Raw genomic sequence first — 22,357 nt, forward strand, 5'->3', positions numbered from 1 at the left:
TGACCTCCGATCTGCTTTCCGTCGCTACCTCAACAGGGCACCACACCGCAGTGAAAAAGGCGGATTGTCTATTGAGTGCCCCATAGTAAATACATAGGGCACAGTTGTGGGCAAAAGTCCAATTGTCAATTGAAATTTACCGTGTAGCACAGACATAAGAAGACTCATGGGTCAATGCAAAAATCGAACACCCACACAGGTCAAAGCGCAGGCAATACAATGGGCCTCTCCTACGCTTAGAGAGGGTCTGAAGATATTGCCAAGTGCAACACAACAGCTGCTGCCACGGTTGAACTACACTGCAACAGATTGCTACAATTCTGTACAATTTTTTTTTTGCATTTTCAATCTACCAATTTTCATTGAGCTAATGATGCTTGAATAACTCCACGAGCCCACAGCATGCAGCTGGCATAAGAGCAATAGACGACACAGTGAAGTGTCCAATGCAACACCTTTTATTCAGCATAATCAGCAGCGAAAAAAGAAAAAAACACTGTAGTGCCGATTTCTTATTGAAGGCAATGTAGATGTCCTTGGGCAATTATTTACAAGGCAATTGAGTGATGCTCACAAAAGCTTCACTTTCCACACTTCCGGACATAAGTGTAACTGCTTCTGCCGCCCAGTGCATTGAATAAACTGCTGACATGTGAGCCCAGTCCCGAATGTGAATGGTAAGGTATGGCCCATGACTCTAGAGCTGCAAAGTCTGCAAAGTGAAGAAAAATCAGGTTACACAGAGCCATCCCCGCCCATGACAAGAATCGTTCTGTGCAACAAGTATATAAAAAATACATATGAAATGGTCTCCAATGTGGACTATGAACGGGATGATGAATGCAAAAAACAATAAAAGAACAAACAATGCATGAGTCAAATCTTCAAGAAACCAGCTCGAAGGTGCTTAGTGCTACAGTCCTAGTTGTCACGTGCCAAAGCTCATTCCATTCCCAAGACGGGACAAAACGCACCCAAGGCAATCGTCACCATTTCGTCAAGAATTTCCGCTACCCAACAAGAAAATCGGCAACCATTTCCTCGTTTCACAACGGACTAGTAAACATCACCAAGAAGGTGCAAAATTGGGTTTCACCATTTCTCTCTCTTTTTTTTTTTTTCAAGACTAAAGAAGCACATGGTCGAGACAAATGCACCCCGTGGCAACTGCCGGGCTGTATTTCATTTTGGGCATTCACCCCAAACAACTTGCGCATCTGGCTCTTCAGCAGCAACCGCCGACGCTGCCTCGAGGAGGACCGAGAGGGAGGCGACTGCCAGCAGGGCAGTGTCGTCATGGCCGACAACCGAGAACTGTGGCTCTGTCAAAGGGAGCGGAGGAAGGGGATGGCCTGCCACCCAGGAGGAGACCGCCCCCGCGACAAAGTTGGCTCAGCGCTTGCGGGCCCCCACCCCCCGAACTGGCTTTGGCGCGCCCCTGCCGCGACCCCTTGCCATGCCGCCCACGCCTGCTGCAGCTGCCGGCTCCGCAGCAGCCGCAGCTGCTGGCTTCTTGCCGGGGGCCGCAGCAGCAGTGGCTGCAGGGGCAGAGGTGGCGGCAGTGCCCGCCTTGGCAGCTGGGGTCCGGGTGGCGGGCTTAGGCGTCACGGGCCCAGGCTTGGCCACGGGCTTGGGGGTGGCGGCCGCCTTAGCAGCCGGTGGCACGCTCTTGGGGGGGACCTTACCGGGGGTCGGGGCAGCCTTAGCGGGAGCCTTAGGGGCCTTAGGGGCAGGGGTGGCTTTGGCAGCGGTGCCGGGGGCCTTGGGGGGGGTCTTAGGGGTAGCCGGGGGGGCCTGCTGCTGCTGCTGCTGTTCGTCCCCCTCTTCCTCCATGCTCTTGCAGCCATTCGTGTCGGGAATGGCGGCCTCGCCTGAGTCGTCCATAGCAAATGCGGCGGCGGCGGCCGCCTCATCTTCGGCCTCCATCTCATGCAGCTCTTTGCTCTCAGCTCCTTCCTGGGGTTCTGCCTTCACCTGCTCAGTATTGACCTGGGCCTCCGGCTCAGGCCCTTCCTCAGCCTTGGGCACTTCGTCCAGGGGGGCCTCAGCCTCGCCATCCTGCTGCTGTGGCGGTGGCTCCACAGGGGGCGCCTCAGCCGGCTCCTTGCTTTTCCCCTGCTGGGAGGACTCCCCTGCAGCCAAACAAAGCGTGTTCCTCCCTTAGGCGTGCATCGTTACACAAATCTTGCTACTTCATTACGCCCAAGCTTGAGGGGTGCCCAAAAGCATCAAGCTTGTTGTTAAATTTCGAGGGGTACTTAAGTGCAATGACTTGATTGGTGCAAGTGAATGGCACGGCATGAATTAGTACAGTGTAGACCATTTTTAACGTTAACTTATAGCGCGGGACCAAATATAACGCAGGTTTTTGTGGCCACTAGTTTGCCTCCCATAGAACTCAATGCATAAGCATACCGCTCAAGACGTAGTTGCCTGAAGCGCAATACCGTTTAGGGCTTTTTTGGCAGATCCGTTGATCGACCTGTGCAGCTGGGGCATCGTTTTAAAGGCACAAGAAAGAAGAATGATTGAGAGGTAGGTTGCAATGGGGTTGGATTGGTGCATGTTTTGTTTACAGTGCAGTACCACTTATAGTGCGCAATTTCACAGCTCCCACAACATGTTATAAGCAGTCTACACTGTATTCTGGTCGCTTGTCACTCACACTCATTCTGATGTAGCAAGCAGTATCTCTCACATAAATGGCAAGCACTTTATTAATAAAGCACTGATCCCAAATTTGTGCTTTCCATTCTTTCTATAAAGAATACAGCCTTAATTACAACTGCCCAGTGTGCGGCCAATGATAAATGACAGTGCCATTTGTTGTCAGTTTCGGTTCAGCCCAAAAGCAGGCACAGAGTGAGCAGGGGGGGAGGGGATCTGAGCAGGCGCAGGAGGTAATGCACCCCTCATGTTTTGGTCCCTATATGCATAACCCAACTATGAACAATATAGAAGTTTTTGCTCCTTGCTCCTCCTGTGACAAGTATAGAAGGAAAACTGTTGCAACGGAGACACCGATACAAACACAGTTGCACCCACAGGCCACCAAGCTTCGATTGCTAGTCCAGCAATGCTCCCAACATTCAACAAAGCAATAGAAGCAAAGCACAGAGTTTCTACGAAGCAAGGCATTGGTTAGTGTGAAACACGGCATTCAACCAAATCAACAAAGAGTTGATAATGGAGATGAGCTCCACAAATCATTCCGCATAAGAATAATTCTGCTGTCAGTAATCCAGCCTGAAATCAGCCATTAGGCTGCAAGGGGAATCAGGACTGAAGCACCGCCATGCACTGCATTACCGAAGTGGCGACAATGCAGGTGATAGTGCAACTTTGATGAGCTGTGTTCGTTTTCCAGCAGTTCACTCTGCAGCTTCCACTGCATTTTGCAGGCACTGTACATCATTTTAGAGGAGTACCGACATGAACTTTCAAAGCTGGGATAACTATGTAAAAGGCTTCCTTTGTATAAGGAGATATCTCCCAGCAAGTTTCAACAGTAACCGTTCAGCATAAGATATTTTAAATTCATTTTAATTGGTGTCAGCATGACGCCATCTACTCCTCCTGGCCCCAAACTGCCGATGTGAGGGCTCCCGTGGCGTGGCCAACGTGCTGGCTGCGATTGGTGCGTGCTGTTTCGCCATGCGTACCATGTCACCGTTGTGGGACTGACGTCATGCTGCCCGGCGCATGGAGATGGTGGAGACCATGGCCGATCTGGGCGCGAATGTATGAGCGCGTGCGTCCACACCGGCAGTGGTATGACAAGAACTGTGATGTCAAGTGCGCTCTCCTGTCATGGCAGCCGTCCCGGTGTTCGTTTACATTTTACAATTGCTAGCTCCACAATGAAAGGAAAATTCGGCCGCTTTGCACGAGCTAGAGCTACTAAATAAGCCTTTATTTAGTGGCACTTGCACTAACCATCACAGCTGCACTTCGGAAGAAAGCCCACAAAGCGCGAATGACGCAAACTCAACAAACGGAAAAACAAGCATGGCGGGTGGGCCAGGACCATTTTTTTTGGGGGTGTCAACGGCTCGCCCTACACAGCGTGGTGTGTAGGGCGAGCCGTTGACAATGTGAGAGTGAGCGGAAGGAGGCCAAAGAGCCGCAGCGTGCCCATAAGCGGCCGGGCTAAACCACTTCAAGGGGTGTGCCGGCGGATTTTCTCCTCTGCCCTGAGGGGAAAACCAACTTGAGGGAGCACTTCTGCAGTATTTGGTGTTCGTTATATTGGGAGTTGCTCGTATTCTTGTTCAATATACATGTAATTTTTGCTATATACAGTGTAACCTCGTTACCACAGACCATGATAGTGATCATCATTTCAGTATGTTATAAAAGAAGTGCGGAAAAACCAAATACTGCTACTACAGACTTTTTTGGAAGGCTGTGGCTAGCGTTCCGTCCAGACGAAACGCAGCGCTGCGGGTTATCCTTCCGTCCAGACGGAATACAACTGCGAGCTTAGCGTTCCGTCCAGACAAAGCCGGCGTGAAATTTGTACACTTCCGTCCAGACGAAAGCGAAACCGGCTGATTAGACGCCATGCTCACTCTTCAGATAGAGGTTGCGCCTCGCATAATGGCACTATTGTACCGGGTTCGATTCCCCCCGGAACACTTTTTTTTTTTTTTTTTTTTGCGTGGTTGTGCCTGCGTTTTGTAACAGCTAACTTCGTGCCCACTTTACAATTGACGCGGTGAGAGCAGTCGGCCTTGATTTTGCACTCAACCGGCCGCTCTGCTATACCGCTCACTAGAACTAAGGCCGACGCATCCATCACCGAAGTTCCAATCATCTGTAGTTCGTAATGGTGATCACTAATTAACGGTTATTCTAGCTAGACAATGAGCGGAAGTGGTTTACACGGACACAGTTTACCACGGTTAAGCGAACCGCGGTTAGACAAAACCGCAGTCTGCTGCGTTACACGACAGACAAAACTGCGGTTACCCCGCTAACCGTGGCTAATGCACACTGAGCTTGGCCACCTCAGTTCGGTCACGCTAACCGCAGTTCCCGCAGCCGCAGTGCTCAAAATCACACAAGTCAGTCTGGACGCAAGTGGCGGCGCATCAGCGCAGGCGGGGGAAAAAAAAAAAAAAAAAAAAATCACCTGGCGTTTGGAGGAGACGAAGGTTCTCAAACAGCGGGCGCCCCAAAGCTGCCCCCAACAGGCGCTTGCTTTCTTTGCGTCGCTCTCGCAGTCAGCGCGACTGCCCGTCAGCAGCGGCGCGTTTCCCGATCCACCCGATCAACTACGACAAAAGCCGTGCTAAATTTGTAAATTCCGCGCGTCGTTCGCCAAAGCAGGCAATCATGGTGCGTTTTCAGCACTCGGAAACGATTGGCGCGCACGTCGGCCGTGCCTTCAAACATGCCGGCGCACCTGCCCGGACGGCACTGGAAGTGGCTCGAACCGGCCCAGACCACGGCAGCAACAGCTTATCACCGCTCTTCGAAATCAATCTAATCGCGGAAAAAAACTTCCACATGCGAGAAAGTGAATGTTAGTGTGGTGAAAAATTGTGCTATGGATTGTAATTTGCAGTTGCAGAGATAGCGGCGATCAAATATCCACCGCGACGCTAAGCCTAAAGTTCCCAACACCGAGCAGACGCGAGAAAACCAAGCCGGTTGCGAGCTGTTGTGGAAGCCCCTCACCTCGCCGCGCGCGAGTGCGTTGCGTTTTGGTCTGAAGCGACTGTTTTAACGATATTTCCTTTTGTCTACACTGCTTCTCTTTTTTTTTTATCGTGAAGTTAAAAGTGTTAATTTTGTTACGCTCACAACCAAGTGACCGCGGTCACCACACTTAAAAATTTGCGTGTAACAGCCAAAACCGCAGTTTACGATAACCGCGGTTAAAGTTTAGTAACCACGGTTAAACTTAACTACGGTTACTTCCACCGATTACTAACTTCAACAAACTAACTCTAACTACGTCAAACGGAACTCCAAGCCGCTACCTCGACCACGCCCGCTTCACAACAAGCAGCGAGAGCAGTCTTTTTTGATATTTACCCAGCCAAACGAACCGCTTCCGCTCATTGACTAGCCAGTAATCGTTAATTAGTGCTCACCATTACGAACAACAGATGATCGCAACTCTGGCGATGGATATGCCGGCCATGGCTCTAGAGGACTCTGGCTCTAGTGAGCGTCGGTTGAGTGCAAAATCAAGGCCTACTGCTCTCATCGCGTCAATTGTAAAGTGGGCGCGAAGTTATCTGTTACAAAACAGTGACGCAACCACGAAAAAAAAAAAAAAAGGCATGTCTGGGAGGAATCGAACCCGGTACAACAGTGCAATTATCCGAGGTGCAACCTCTACACCAAATCTGAAGACTGAACATGGCGTCTAATCAGCCGGTTTTTCTTCCGTCTGGACGGAACTGTATAAATTTTCACGCCGGCTCCGTCTGGACGGAAGGCGCTCCGTTCCGTCTAGACGGAACTTTAGCACTTGTATATCGTTCCGTCTGGACGGAACGCTGGCCACAGCCTTTTTGGAATCATGGATAAAGACTGCTATAACACGAGTTCAGCCTTTTCAACTCTTAAAAATAAATCAAACAGTAAAAGTATGCTGGTCATTTCTCAAGATTCAGTTACAGCTGAAACAGGTTGGTACTTAAGGCCAACAAACCTTCAAGATAACCAGGGTTTTACAGCAGTTTCGCCCTCTTGTGAGTCTTGTTACATTTGCTGTGCTCCTGTTTTACGGCACCCCTCAATCTTTTCATTCACCCATACTATTATAACTCTCTCACTTGTTCAACCTACACTTGCATTTCCATTGTCTCCACATGAATATAAGCGAAGTGCAAGTGAAGGTCTTGTTGCTAAGCTTGGAGATTTAGCCATCTATATTGTATGGGGGGCATTCATTTCTTTCTTTCAGTGATGGTAACTTTCATATATAAACGTGTGATCTATTGCACTATAACACTTAAATTTTATATCCTATAAACTGACTGCCAGGACATCCCACTTGTGCATACAGCAAGTGGATGCAAAAAGTTTCACTTTATTTATTTATTTAAAAATACCTTACAGGCCCTTATTGCAGGGCATTGTGTAAGGGGGGTAACAAAGGGTGAATGCCGCGACAGAATTGTAAGATAACATCAAACTTCGAATGAACAAAAAAACGAAACAAATAACACGTTATTTGTCAGTAAAAAGAAACAGAAGATAACGTACAAAAAAAAGATCATTTGAAGTTGCACATGGGAACATTGCTGGTGGGAAGAAATACAGATATGCGCAATACAACTTTGTAGAAAACGCCTTGTACACACGCAGCCAAAATTTATCTATAGCAGAGCGCAGAAAACAAGTTGTTCTCGTTTTGAAAACTGAGGATTGTAAAGGGCGATAAAAAACAAAGTTCTATCTCATAATATAAGGACAATATACAGTACAAAAATGCAGGCAGTCACAAAGTGTAAAGCTGTAAAAAAAAAGCGCGTGCTGTGTTACCAAACGACATATAACCTTAACTTGTAAGCGGGAGGAAATGGAATAATAACAAATGAATATAACCACATTGGAGCGATACAGGGGGTGGCACAAATAGTTGTAAAAAAAACAAAACAGTCTAAGTTTCTATGAGTGAAAGAAAGAGCGCAGAAGTTGTCGGAATTTTTCGGGGTCTGATTGAGATGCGATGTCATTCAGGAGATCGTTCCACAAGCGGATGACGCGAGGAAGAGCCGATAAGTTGAAGGCGTCGTGTGACCCATATAATTGCGTGAAACTTAAGTTATTATGCAGCCTGCGATATGTAACAGAAGGTATATCGAGTTGAAGTGGGAATGGTTTATTACTGTAAACATACTTATGGAAGAGGCATAGAAGAGAAATATCCCGCCGAGTACTCAGTAGTTGAAGAGATAGGCAGAGCTTAATTTCTGTTATGCTGCTATGGCAGTCGTACTCTCGCGAGATAAGTCGGGCTGCCCTATTTTGAATCGCTTCAAGCATGTTGATTAGGAAATTTTGGTATGGAGACCAGATGGGTGCAGCGAATTCAAGTTGTGGGCGAACGAAGGTCTGATAAGCTAGCTGACGATGGGAAGGACAGCTATGCAAGTTGCGGCGTAAGTATCCCAATGATTCTGAAGCTTTTGCACATGTGGTGATATGGTGTGACCAGGAAAGATTTGGTGTGAAATGAATACCAAGGTACTTGTAGGATGATGCGTGCGACAGAGGGTAATCATCAATGCTGTACGAATAGCTAGAAATATTTTGCTTCCGTGTGAAAGACATAATTTTGCATTTTTGCTTGTTTAGCAACATCAGCCATTTTTTGCACAAGTCATTAATCTTGTTGAGGTCATTTTGCAGTGTTAAGTGGTCATCGGCACAGGTTATTGAGCGATATATAATGCAATCGTCGGCGAAAATTCGCATGCGAGATGAAGTGTTGATTGGCAAATCATCAATATAAATTAAGAATAGCAGGGGGCGAGGACGCACCCCTGCGGTACACCTGAGGTTACGTGGGAAAGATGGGATTGGAAATTGTTTATTACCGTGAACTGCTGGTGGAGCGAAAGAAAGTTTCGAAGCCAAGTTTCTACTGGTTCACAAATATTTAATTGTTTCAGATTGTTCTTGTTTGATCCCGACTGTAAAGTAGAAACACAGGCACTGCAAACGTAGGATGAAAGGTTGTCTGCACTCGGGAAAGTCCACTGTAGAGGCGCAAAGATAGTCTTGCTAACTTTTAAACTGGTCCGTTATATCAGAATGTATGTTTTAACAGAATCCGCAGTAAAGGAAGTTTAATCAATGGCAATGATAGGAAGACCAAATGACCAAATCGGTATGTTCTTTCCAAATCTGTTGTAACAAAGTTACACTGTATTCACATTGTAAATGTACCGGTTCAAGAAAGTTTGATATAAAGAATAATTCGATGTAAATGGGTTTGAATGTACTTGAAAAATAAAGCACTGCAAGAGATTTCCCAGAATTACTTGCTTGGAAAGTGTTCATTCACCCACCTATTGTTTCTTACACAATATGCAAATTACTATCAAAATGAGCTCACATACAGTCATGGCCATACGTCTGAAGCCACGGCAGAGTGTTTATCAAGTGCCGTGCGAGCAACTTCCAACCAAATACCTGTGGCATCAGAAGCTGCTTTGGCTTTTTCATCGCTGCTGTGAGAAATTTCGCAATCATTTGCTACGCAAGCATTTTTGCATCTGGCACAACCTCAAATCCTTAACTAAATGAGCTAACATATGAACCCATAGCCATGACCATAAAGCCAGGATAAAAATTCAAAAAAAAAAGTGTTTCGCCAGTGCCTTGTGGGCAAATGCTAGGCAACATACCTGCCGCCTCAGAAGCTGCTTTGGCTTCATCATCGCTGACTACTTCATCTGTCACAGTGAACGCCATCTGGCTGACGTCTTCCTCCTCATCTTCAGCCTGCTTCTCCTTCGCAAGCTTCGCCTTGGCAGCCGCCTCTTCCTTGCGTTTCACATCCTGTGGGGGGTTAAAGTATTATTCCAGAGCAAGCATCATATCACATACGCCCAAACAGCCCCCCTTTGCTCCGCAAAGCAGGCTGATCAAATTTCAACTGATGCTCAAGACCGCCCACTGTTTCTATCCAGCAGTGGACCCAAGTATCATAGTAGTGACGACCCCTTCAGAGATAGTTTCAACAAAGCCCAGCTTAGCAAGAGCTCCAACTGGATGAATGCTGGCTATGACACTTACCCTGTGCCGCCGGTAATGGCCCTGAGTGCAGCAGTGTTGTTTCTTTAAATCAGCCTTGAGCAAGATCTTGCAAAGTGTGCAGAAGAAGGCAGGGACTTCTTCAAGATATTCTTCCCCTGCGTTAATTGAAGTGCACAAGCTTCAGAGCTGCCGCTAGGAACAGCAGAGAGATGCACCCCACGGCAACACAAACAACACCTGCCAGGCATGGATAGAACTTGTATGCCTGTAAAACGCCGGCTTTTACAATGACTACACCTAGCTGTAGCTCACTGAGCAGCAGCAAGGTTTCCCTAGCCCCTACATCGCAGGCAGTCTGTCCTTGGGAGTAAGAACACACAAGCTGCACAAATTAAAATGCTGCAAACTGCTTTGCAGTCACATACACTTGCAACAATACTAACATGCCACCAAAACTTCATTATAAACAATTTTGGTGGGAAAAATAGTTCTCCTGTTAACTAAGTGTTAACTAAGCCTGTTCCACATGGGAAGGGGGCATCGTCCACAGTTCACAACCCACAGCAGAATTCAGTAGTAATCTGTGGGTGAAGAAGTGGCTTTAATCAACAGCCTACAGCCAATAAAGAAACCGTACAGGCAGGTGCCAGCAGCTCAACGCATTTCATTCGCAGCTTAGTGGGATTGACCCTTTGAGAAAAGAAAGCCTCAGCATCATCACTTTGCCTGTTTTTGGAGCAAAATGACTGGTTTCATATTACTGTTACCACACTTTCACTTTAGCAGCTAAAAAAAGCAAACACCTTACGTTCATCGTTGAATGGTGCAGTGCAGAGGCTTTCTTCCAATTAGAAAGGCAATTATTATACCCCTAATGGGGTACCACAGCACTCAAAACTGTTGCAACCAGCACCATTGCAGGTCAGTATGTGAATACAGAAGCACTCACCTAAGGGGCCAGCTGTTTCATCTACTTCATTGTCCAGCACCTCAACATTCTGCCAATTAAAGAGAGAAGAGTGTGTCAGCTTAGTCTATACGAACGAAGCTCCAACCACTAATCCAGGAAGAGGTTATGTACCTTGCGGTGAAAGTCCCCAGCACAGTGCTGCTCATACTGCACACGGTTGTTAAAACCCATGCTGCAAGGGTGACATTTCGGGTACTTTTCATCCCGCTTGGTCTGGGAAAAAAAGGACAATAAAATTATTGAAAATAATACTAGAGACATGCTTGCAGCCCAGACTAATGCCTAGGTTGGAAGCATTGAGCATACTTTCAAGGTAATAGCAGAAACAAGTTTACCGTATATACTCATGTGTAAGCCGCCCCCGTGTATAGCCCGCACCCCCCCCCCCCTTTTTTTTTTTCAGAAGCAAAAATCTGCGGTTGGAGAGAGAGAGAGAGAGAGAGAGAGAGAGAGAGAGAGAGAGAGAGAGAGAGAGAGAGAGAGAGAGAGAGAGAGAGAGAGAGAGAGAGAGAGAACGTGCCAATAGCTATGGCCTCCAACATGCCGCTGCAGACTTGCCGTGGCACCACATTCTCGGAAACCATGCTTTTTAAAAACATCCGTAATCTCGCAAAGTGCTAAAACATGATGCCAGTTAGCATTTGCCACTTGCCGCACACCATTATTATCATTAAGCAACACGCCATTTTCGCTGCTTTTCCGGTTCCCGCCGTAACGTCTGTGCACGCCCTGCCCCGCGCCATTTTGTCTGTTTAGTACATTGTTGGGGAGTGTGTGGACTGTTTGCGGAATCTGTTGCGTTATGTGTTCCGCGTCACTCTAGAGTCGTGTGGCAGGCTGTGTGCTTTTGAACGCAAAAAAAACAGAAGCTATGTGCAACCACAGGCGGTCCTACACTGCAGGCTTCAAACTTGAAGTGGCAAAATATGCTGAGGAACACGGTAAACGAGAGGCCAGACACAAGTTCGACGTGACGAAAAGTGTGTTCGCTGCTGGTGTATGCAAATGCAAGCCCTCGCCGAGATCACCAGAACCTGCAAGGCTTTCCGTGGGAAACAATGCACCTCGTTGCGTACGTTTGCACTACCAGGAGCAACGGCTTCGCGGTGTCTACAGAAATGATCCGTATGAAAGCACTCCCTCTCACTTGGCACATGAACATTCGACTTGCGGACTTCAAAGCAAGTCGAGGATGGCTTCAACGTCTTATGAAGCGGCACCAACTCTCTATCCGCCGTTGAATGAAGATGTGCTGGAGGCTGCCAGCCGAATACAAGGACCAAATAATGAGATTTCATCGCTTTGTAAACGCACTTCGGATGGAGCACAAGTACGATCTTTCACAGACAGGCAATGCTGATCAGACCCCCGTCTGGTTCGATGCCCCTGAAAATTGCACGGTGGAAGCCAAAGGGGCAAAAATTGCCTCAATGAGCACAACTGGGGCCTAATGACAAAGGTGTACAGAGATGCTTTGCATCACCGCCGATGGAAAGAAGTTTCCGCTTTACGTTGTATTTAATAGACAATGCCAAGAGAGAAGTTCCCCCAGGGTATAGTCCGGGTTCAAGAAAAGGTATGGATGTCTTTGACGAATTGGTCGTAGGCTGGCTAAAACAGTGTGGCAAAACAGACCAGGAGGCCTGCTACACCACAAGGCCCTCCTGGTGCACAGCAGCTTTAGAGGGCACCTAACCGATTGAGTGAAGGCTCCGCTGGCCGACTGCCAAACAGATTTGGCCATAATTCCAGAAGACTTGACTAGTGTGTTGCAACCGCTCGACGTTTGCGTAAACTGGTCATTCAAGACGGTATTTCGGCGGTGCTACACCTAGTTGATGGCCTTGGGCATCCACAAAAAAACTCTGACAGGGCGACTGAAGCGAGCGTCTCTTCACCAAGTGTTCGTTTGTATCATTGACGCGTGGTGTTCGTCAGTGGAGACCATCGCAAAGAGCTTCAAGGTCACGAGGCTATCAAACGCAATAGATGGCACAGAGGATGATCAGCTCTGGGAGCGCACTGATGAGGTGAGCTCATCCGACAGTGCTTAGACATTGAATGGTGAAATAGAATGTCCATATCTGTCACCAGTTTTTTAATTGTCCAACACAGTAGTCGCAGTAATGCTACAGCGTGTTAACTCTTTCGGGACCGCTCCATAGGCCATCGATCACATATGATCGATGGTTTCACGAGCCTGCAGAATACAAATTTTCGCTCGATGGAACACCTAGCGACATCTAGGAGATAGTTTGAAAACTATAGTTTTCTCTTTTGTGAAGTTTCTTTTTTTATCGCCAGGTGGCAACGCATCATATATTTTATTCTGACGGGCAGTGGTTTCGAATGTAAACAAACATGGCGTCATACTCGCGCGAGCGCGATAAGAAATCCGCCTGATCTCGTCTCGCATATCTTCGCCTTCTACTGTGGATTTTAACGATGAGAGTGGCAGTGAAGAGTCGGAATGCGGCTTTAGAGATCGGATTCCAGCTCGAGTGAGGATTCAGGTGGCGATCAGCCTGGAACATCAAATCGCGCTCAAAAGTGGGTGTTGGTTTCGGTTTCAATTGTCTCTGGAGTAGGTATGTGCGCTTGAAATATGTTCTGGCTGGTTTATATTTGTTCGCTAGGGTGTTAACTACCTATGGTGGTGATCTCCTGCCACCATCTCAGAAAGGGATCAAGGTTTCGCCGAGACGAAAGCCCGGCGTGTACCTGGGCGACGACGTAGCCATGGCCCTAGTGCCAAAGAGATCACGCACAAAACAAAAATCCAGTTAAACCTAGCCGCATCAAACTTTCGCGATGAAGAAACAAAGCATTGTGTTAGATTTTGTATATCCTGAAATAATTTTATTCTTTTTTAGTATTTTTATATTTACGCTTTTTTCTATCTTTTTCTGTAGTTTTTTTACAAAGTTCTTACTTTAACGGGGGACGCGGGTCTTAGAATGGTCAAAAATGGCCAAAATATCGATTTTGAGAAAATCCAATTTTTGGAATTATTGTACCTTCAAGCACCTGCCTTCAAAATATCAACGCGAAATTCCATCGGGAAATACTCTAAAATCATGTTTTGAAACGCCTCGAGGGCCACGAAATGCCCCGAATTGGGCAAAAGTTGCTTCAAATTCCCGCGCTCCCCGCGGGCGAAGCAGCCGACCGTTCGCCGCCATCTTGGTCTTGTTTTGAAGCTTGTTTCTTTGTGCGCATTTTGCGATATCTCAAAATGGCGTCGCTTGAGTAGAACGACCGCCCTTGCCAGTTTTCCGAAGGCACCTTCTCGGCCGCCGATTGGCTAGAGCGGGCGCGCGTGGTTTGAGTTCGCCGTACGACCCCTCCCATTGGTCGGCGCGACTGCTGTCATGGCGGTCGCCATCATGGCGTCTGCTACGCTCGTCTGACGGAGTTAACGCAGCGCTCGCTTAGAGCAGTTTTTTTTTACAGTTTCCTCTAATTCTTCCATCGCGTACTTTCGTGAATGATGCCAGGAGACGTACGTTTGAAGAAGACGACCCGTCATGCACACGGGAAGCGAAAGCGTCGTCCGCCTATCCCAAGGTCGCGTGGTGGACTTCGGGCCGCTCGACTCCGCCGGATGAGAATCGTTCGCCGCCTCGTATTGCCTCGCCTGCCCCATCGCCTGACCAACCACCTCCGGAATCCATACCTGGTCCAAGCACGTCCTGCCGGCTTGACACGAGGTATTACACGGCGGAGGAGATCGCCGCGCGTACGGAACAAGCGGACGAGGTCAAGCGCGGAATGGAGACCAAGTCAGCAACGCAGCGGAAATTCGACCTCCTTGAAGTGGATTTGGCGCACTCAGAGGAAGAATCCGGCACAGATTTTGTCTTAGTGGATTTTGCAATGCTGAAGGACCTTTTTGCGCACGTCAGGTGCGGCAAGTGCGGGCTGGCGGCGCCGGATTTGAGGAAGCCTGACCGGCAGTACGGCCTCGCCGTGAAGCTCGAGGTGACGTGCTCGGTTTGTGAACACCGTGTAGAACGTTTTTCCTCGCCAACGACCGAAGGATCTGGCAATATCACTCTTTTTGAAGTGAATATGAGGGCTTTGAAAAGTATTCAAAGCATCGGGAAGGGGGTGACTGCTCTGTCAGATTTTTGTGCTGGTATGAACTTGTCCCACAGAGGCCTGCACCACAAGACATTCATTCCAAGCGCACTTGAGGAAAGTGGTTCAGGTTTGCGAGGACACTGCAGCAGCCTCTGAAGCTGATAGTGTGCGTGCCATCAAGGACTTGTACTCGGACCTTGGTCAGCCGCCAAACAACGTAGATGTGATGTTTGATGGCACGTGGATGACAAGGGGATGGTTGTCACACATTAGAGTGGGCTGCATCATTGAAGTGTACACCGGCTTGGTGATTGATCATGTAGTCCTCTCTAACTTTTGCTTAGGTTGCGCCATCGGACCCAAAGCTTCAGATGAGGGCTATGAAGATTGGCTGGCAGACCATGAGTGTCAGCGAAACATTGACTGTGGTGCAGGACGCATGGAGGTAGAGGCAGCCCTGATAATGTTCAAGCGCTCGCTCTCCAAGAATGGGCTGCGGTACACAACCGTGATGTCCGATGGAGATAGCCGCACCATGCACGGCTTGAAGGAAAAATTCGTCTATGGGTTTATCCCCATAGGCCAAGAAAGTTTGCCTTTCGGCTACATTTATTTTCCCCAAAAGACCCTTTTGAGGCCAACAACATGATCCATTTGCGGAAAACACACTGCGCAGTGTCCCACCACTGTATCCTCTCAAACTTCCAGCATAAAAACCGCGAATGAAATAGCCTCACCAAAGAACAAAAAAAAAGGGGGGCACCTAAAGCAAGTTTCACCCTCACACTTTTGCCGTACACAATATTCTGGGTACCACAGTGCACTGTAATAGACGATGGCACTTCACGAAGGACTGTTGCAGTTTTCACGACGCCAGCAAGACGCCACCAGATTTCACAACGCTAACAAAATGCCAACCGATTCGAAGTCGATAAATTTTGCTAAATTCCTGATGGGGTCCATTACTTGGCCTTTTGTATCTCCAGTTCTAGTTGGCATTTTTAAAATCCAAAGACAGATTTGAAAATGGGAAGAACATGTCTTTGTTACTGGGAAATTTTGAAGCTACACTACTGACGGTTCATCTCATAACACATGGCCAAACTTCAAATGCAGTTTTCTCAGTTTCATATTTTTGGTCACTTCCCTCAGCCTTACGCAGCTTTTTGGAAACTTCTTTTTGCTTCATAAGGTCAATCTTGGTACCATTTTTTTCAGTACAGCCTGAGGCAGCCGATGACATTCTTAGTTTTTCTGTTTAGGCTACGCATAAATAATGACTTGCAGTTATTTTGATGAGCCAAAATATCCAATACTGCCATTTTTTGTACTTGACATATTTTTTTAGGATGCCGTGACTTTAGAGAAAAACGAAGAATGTCATCGGGTATGGGAACTCTCTGGCTATCCATTCATGTAATTAAAAGCGACAAAATGCAATGCGAAAGTTCATTAAAGCTGCGTAAGAAATTACCTAATTGTGGTTTAGACTTTGTATGATAACTTTTGAACTAACAGCACCAGCTCAAATATAATTGCATATTTGTAATCTACAGAGAAAAGCACATCCGTGTGCAAATTTTCATAAGTTTCTACCCATAAATAAAAAAGTTAGTTTTAAGACCCTCGTCCCCCCTTAAGATTTTTTCATGGTTCTATCGTCAGTGTTCAAGTAAAACTTGGTATTGCATGTCAAAGAATATATAATTAGCTGCATTTTGGTATATGCTAAGGTACGATGGTGCCTTTGCTTTATGTAATAAAAAAATTTGTAGCGAGACCTCACTTTTTCATCACTTTTTCGGGCGGTCCCGAAAGAGTTAATGTGTATCTATAGGCCGGATTCATGCACAGTGGAACCTCGATGATTCGAATCTCGCGAAACTGCGAAAAATATTCGTATAATCCAAAATTTGTATGAATCAACACAGACTAAAAAACTGAGCACTAAGAAGATGTTTGTTTGTTTGTTTCTCATCTTACTTTTGCGTGAAGAAATCCGTGATGTGTTTCTGCGTTTTTTTTAACCTCCATGTCACCGAGCAGTCCTTTCTGGAGCCCGTAAAACTTTGCACTCGTCTCCTCACTCGCAGTGCCCAAGCTCACTACACAGCGCAACTGTCAAGGCGTGAACCGCATGGCGCGTTTTTGTACGCAATTCGTGCGCGCCGGCATTGGCGCGCGATTTTATCACACCAGTGTCGATGACTCTGTGCCCGCGGCAGCCTCTGCCTCTGTAAGAAAATGACGCACAACGCGTGCGGCAGTGGGAGGAGCCCGACCACTTGCGCCAATGGGGAGGCGTGCGCTTCATGGTGGCAGTTGTGAAGCGTTTGAGACAGCCGGCTGGCTCCGCTGGAGATGTTCAGGTTTACCGTAGCCCTGGAAGATATTTCGTGGGCGCTTTCACTATTGGTGCGGATGTTTTATAGTACCATTTTCGCCTACATTATCAGCTCCTTTACTGCACAAGCAACTTCGTGTGTGCCTTGAGCAGCATCTTAAAGAGCGGTTAGAAGCGGTCGCTCGAGCGCCCCGCACCACTTCGCGCCCGAAGCCGCCGCCGGCCGCTGCAGCTGAAGCCATCGCCGGTTGCGACGGCGTCAGTGCACCTGTGGCGTGTGTGGCGCATTTTCATGAACAAAAAACAGCCCAGCCGTTCCTGGAGAAAAAGTGAAAAAGAGGGGAAGGAGGCTGTACATCGCCGTCGCTTGCTCGCTTGACAGTCGAGCGCCTCGCCAGCTCATTCGTATCACCCACTGGGCCACGCAGCTCTGTTCGTAACAGCTGCAATTGTGCCCATTGCAAACAATGCAATTTCACCAGGACTTCTCAGAAATTTGTATCATCCCAAAATTCGTATCACCCACAATCGTATCATCGAGATTCTACTGTATAACATGCACGCAAACAAGGTTTGATGAAAAACAGTGCGGCTTATACACAAGTATATACGGTAAACTGAAACACTGATTGCCCAAGGGCCAGCCAGCTATAAGACTTGACACATAGTTTGCCTTGCAGTTTTAGGAAGAAATATTGCATTATTGGAATAAAATTTTTCACAATGTAAAACTTCTAAAATAACTGCACTTTCGCTTCCTTTCGATGTAGTGTAGAACATTTCTAGCTAAGGGTGTGCAATGTATCGGATAATAGGTCTGGAATAATTGGATCTGTAATTCAAATACTAAGTGCAGCAGAACACTAGTTATACGACTTTCTCGGGACCGTGTGAAAGAATACAATCGCAACGCTGCATACTCTTAATAAGGTAGGTCCTGCTTAATACAGTGTTGTGCAACTGGTCATACTTATGAAAATTTGAACTGTTATTCGTGTATTTGTGTCCACATAATTTGCAAACCCATCCCATCGCAAATATCTAAAAAAAAAAAAAAAAGTAACTTGTGTATCTCGTGTACACGTAAATATTGGCCCCACATGCTAGTGGCCCCGTAATCTGAACACTATGAAGAGTGTTGGTATTTCAGTCGCCTTCATGCACTGAAAAATATTTTCTACAACCGGCAACAAATGCACAAATCAGTTGGGAAAGTTAAACCCAGAACACACACAACAGCTCCTTTCTCTATGCGAAAAGTTGCCATTATTCGGAATATGATGCACTGACTGGCGACTGTTTGGTCTTGCACTCCACGACTTCAAATATTTTTACAACTCATGTTACGAGACATTTACTGGCTACTTGGCTACTTCCTGACGTGCTACAAAACGAACCAGAAACACACAAGATGCAGAAGTGACAGGAACAGCCAGAGATGATATAATGGTGGGGAAAATGCATCCTCAGTGTACTTGTCAAAGAATTTGAACCGAAGCGTGCACATCTGTGCCCAGGGTGCCTATCTAGCGCAAAGGCCAATGAGCATTTCAGCGAGGACAGACCATAACTTAAAAGTTTGCGGGGACTCTAAGCCTCGTCCACACATGCTTTGGCGAGCAGGGGGCCACCATTTGGCAGCCGGCGCATCATGCAAGTCACGGTCCCTTCGTGACCCACATGCGGCGTGCCCAGCCGGCCTGCCGTGAGCGTGACAGTGCGGGGGAAGGACCGGCTTGCCGCCTTCCAATGCACCGCCCTCTCCCCGACCACCGGCAGAGACCCCTTCGCCCCCAGAGCAGACGAGCTGGACGCGGGAGCGTTCAGCAGAGACTTGGCTCGAAGATTCCGTCTTGAGCGAGTGAAAGGAGTACTGCTCCCCGCGAGTGACAGTCGTGTTGTCCGGTATGTACCCTGTATTTGCCAGGCAATAAAGCCTCAACTTTGGTTGCTGGAGTCTGTCTACCGTGTGCGAGTACTTGAACCCATGCGCGAGTCTTCCAATTCCACTGGCCTAGTGTACGGCTGGTAGTGCTTTCTCCAGCTGAGCAAGCCTGTACGTTAGCCCACAAGTTATAAGGCTGAAAAATAGCGTGGTGGATGTGATGCAGTTAGAAGTGATTCATGGGGGTATAAGGCCTCTAATCATGAAGGTGGTCACTCACGGTAGACAGTAATGACTATGGTAAAGACGTGCAAAACAATTATGGATGATATAAAAGTCTGTGAATTCGACCAAGATGCAAAGAACAAAGAGCTCGCCACCACATCTTTCACAAATTCGCTCTTGGCGCAGTTTGGCGCAGCAGTTCCCCCACTGGCTTCAGTAGCAGCCAGAAGGCTTACCTTGTGCTCCTCAGTCCTGCGGTGGTCAAGGAAGTTGCCTTCGAAGTTCAGCTCACAAACGGTGCACCAGCCTTTGCCCCTCGGGCCACCTCGCTTGCCACTGCACAGTCATGATGCAGGTGTGTCAGCACAAAACATGCAAAATCAGCGTCTTTTCTAACAAAAACTGGTGGCCCCTACACAATTGTTGCCAGTACGACACAAAACTGAACCATAAGCTCGGCACAGAGTACATTACGCATGCCATTTGATGGAAACAGGGAGTGCCTATATCGCGTGCAAACCTGCTGCAGGAAATTCTCTTTATCGTGGGCACGTAAAAAAACTGATGCTTGCAAACAGTACATAGAAAATGCAAGGCCACAAATTGTAGCATATAAGTCTGCCTGGAGCTCACAAAGCACGTACCTACCATATTTACACAATTGTAGCCCCCCCCCCCCCCCCCCCCCCCCCTTTTTTTCAAATTTTACAATCAAACGTTGGGGGGCCGACTTAGAATTGAAATCGAACCAGGGGCCGAATTCTCTAAAAAGACGGGGTAGCGCCATGCAAATGCATGTGTTCTGAGGTTGGGGCCGTCGCTTTGGGGTGTTGTGCGAAGGGACTGAGCCGCAGAAAAGCAGTTTGGCAAGGGCGCGAAGCTACAAGCGAAACGACAGGAAGCAGTGGGTGTCACTTCGCGCCCTTGCCACACTGCTTTTCTGCGGCTCAGTCCCTTCGCACCCAAAGCGACGGCCCCAACCTCGGAACACATGCATTTGCATGGCGCTACCCCATCATTTCAAAGCGACGCCCCGTCGTTTTAGAGAATTTGGCCCCGGGTACCGCTAGTAACAGCAAGAGAAATCAGAAATCAGGGGTGCTACAACGTGGGGACAGCTTTGCACCCTCGTTTCCATGGTTACGGCCAAAGCATAGCATGTTAATTTACGATTGCATACATTCTGGCATCAATAAAGGTGATGACGACTTTGAAAGTTGGCGCTCCCAATTCGTGCCCTTTGTCAATCGTACCTAGAGTGACTAACCACCCACCATCACATTCGGAAGTGTACTGAACGTGACATGATTGTGGCTACGTTAGCGCCGTGCACTGAACCAATGGATTCACTTGTGCTGATTTTGTTTATTAGTGACGAGCAAAACACTTTTTGAATGCGAGTAACGTACTCACGAATGAAAGGAAATCGCGAGCAGCCGCTTCCGTCAGCCTCCATGTTTGTTTTGGTAGTTGTCATCTCGCAGCGAGTGTGTTGTCATAATTGCGAATAAAAAACCCACAGCGTATGGTTATTCCACATGCTTATACAAAAGCTTTTCTTTTTTAACATCTTTTAACATCTACTGCGCGCACCACGAGCGCACGGCTTTTGTGGGAGCATCGATCATTGATGGAAGAGCCACCGTATGGGAGTTATTGGTAGCTGACGGAAGAGCTTCTTTTTGTGATACGATTTTCTAGGTGGCCGTGTAAATAATGGCATATTTGAAATCAGTGGGGAAAAAGCAGCAAGGCTGACAAGTTTCACACAGTTTCCTTAACAATTAAAATTAGAAGAAGCTGTTTTAAGAGCGGTGGCACCCCTCAAGGGTGTTGTAACAGAAAAAAATCAGCGTTACACGCTGTTAGAGATTAAACTAACAGATGGCGCCACACTGTTAAGCAGAGTGCATCGAAGCGACTAAAATACGACTATCCATAACGAGAATGCAAGTTGTAATTCTCGCTGTGGTTGCGCTGTCCGCTAGACATTGTGCGAGTAAGTAAAAGGCTGCGCGGCATATTCCCAATGTTTACGGGGAAATGTGGGGATCGGAGCAAACTTTTTTTTGTTTTTTGTTGTAGAGTAGTGAAATTTGGTAGGTGCATTGAAACACTCCAAATGGTGAAATTTAAAATTTTATGATGACATGTTAAGTATTTTTTGTGTTACAGAGGTTTACATGTTGCCCGCTTGTGGCAAGCCTAGCAAGGTAGGAAGTCCTGAATACTTTTGAATTGTAGTCAAAAGAACACCACAGGGTATGATGACATTCTTGGAATTTTTTTTACACCCTTCCTTTTTTTTTTGCAGAGAACAATATTTTCACCCGTATCCAGTAGTATACAACTGACTTGGCCGTAAATATCGCATAAAAAAATAACTAGGCCGTAAACTGAAAATCCGAAAATGTCATACCCGGCAGAACTCTTCAAGGATTGAAATAAAACAGAAAGGGTCAAAATCCGCCCAGTGGTTGCCATGACTTTTCCACGAGCAATGTAGAACTTGTAAAACGCACTTCTGAGAAAATGTCTTTTAAAGTTCATGAAGACTTCGTGATATTCAAACTGCACTGGCAGCATAGTCCTTGCTGTCCATACTTGGGGACAACCTCAGAGACCTTTGCCCTTTGATTTGGTGCATCTGGGATGCCTCCCTGGCTCATTGGAGGTTTTTATGTTCAGAGCTTTAGATAGCACGAGTACCAGTTTTATACCTAGTGTACCTGTATTTTACTTGATGTAGGCCTAATGCATAGCTGTCTCAAAAATGAAGAGTAAGGCATGATGTTTTTTTTTATATATATATTAATGTGCCAACAGACCTTCAGGTGATTCCTGGGTGTTTGCTGAAGCTACAGCTTAGCACAAGGGCTGTTCAGTGTCAAAAGGTTATATGAGGGCATCGCAAGCATAAGATGAGCTATTTAAAAGCAGTATATATACTTTTTTACACAATTACAACATTAATTAATATTAGCATACCATGCTCTTCTCCTTCATGCAAAACAATCATGCTTACCGCATTGCAAAAATAGACAACATAATGGGCCATTAAAAATATCAATTGTAAAGCTGCAACCTTAAGGCGTCTTTTCTAATTAACTGAATACTGCAAATA

At 47.0% G+C, this 22,357-nt stretch overlaps 1 protein-coding gene across 2 annotated transcripts in view; it reads right to left on the minus strand.

The window, feature by feature from the left end:
- Positions 1–440: 440 nt before the first annotated feature.
- LOC144154922 (uncharacterized) overlaps positions 441–22,357 on the minus strand; it is a 53,974-nt gene continuing 32,057 nt past the window's right edge. For both annotated transcript variants that reach the window (XM_077686038.1, XM_077686039.1), the window contains exons 6-11: positions 19,470–19,569; positions 10,808–10,909; positions 10,676–10,724; positions 9,766–9,881; positions 9,375–9,528; positions 441–2,132 (exon numbers count right to left, since the gene is read on the minus strand). In XM_077686038.1, coding sequence (XP_077542164.1) covers positions 1,393–2,132; positions 9,375–9,528; positions 9,766–9,881; positions 10,676–10,724; positions 10,808–10,909; positions 19,470–19,569 — 1,261 coding nt within the window. In that variant the 3' untranslated portion in view covers positions 441–1,392. The remainder of the gene's footprint in view (positions 2,133–9,374; positions 9,529–9,765; positions 9,882–10,675; positions 10,725–10,807; positions 10,910–19,469; positions 19,570–22,357) is intronic.

This window comes from Haemaphysalis longicornis, unplaced genomic scaffold, assembly GCF_048455015.1.
Source record: "Haemaphysalis longicornis isolate Haplotype H1 unplaced genomic scaffold, Haemaphysalis longicornis Haplotype H1 scaffold_1, whole genome shotgun sequence".
In the NCBI taxonomy this organism is placed as follows: domain Eukaryota; kingdom Metazoa; phylum Arthropoda; class Arachnida; order Ixodida; family Ixodidae; genus Haemaphysalis; species Haemaphysalis longicornis.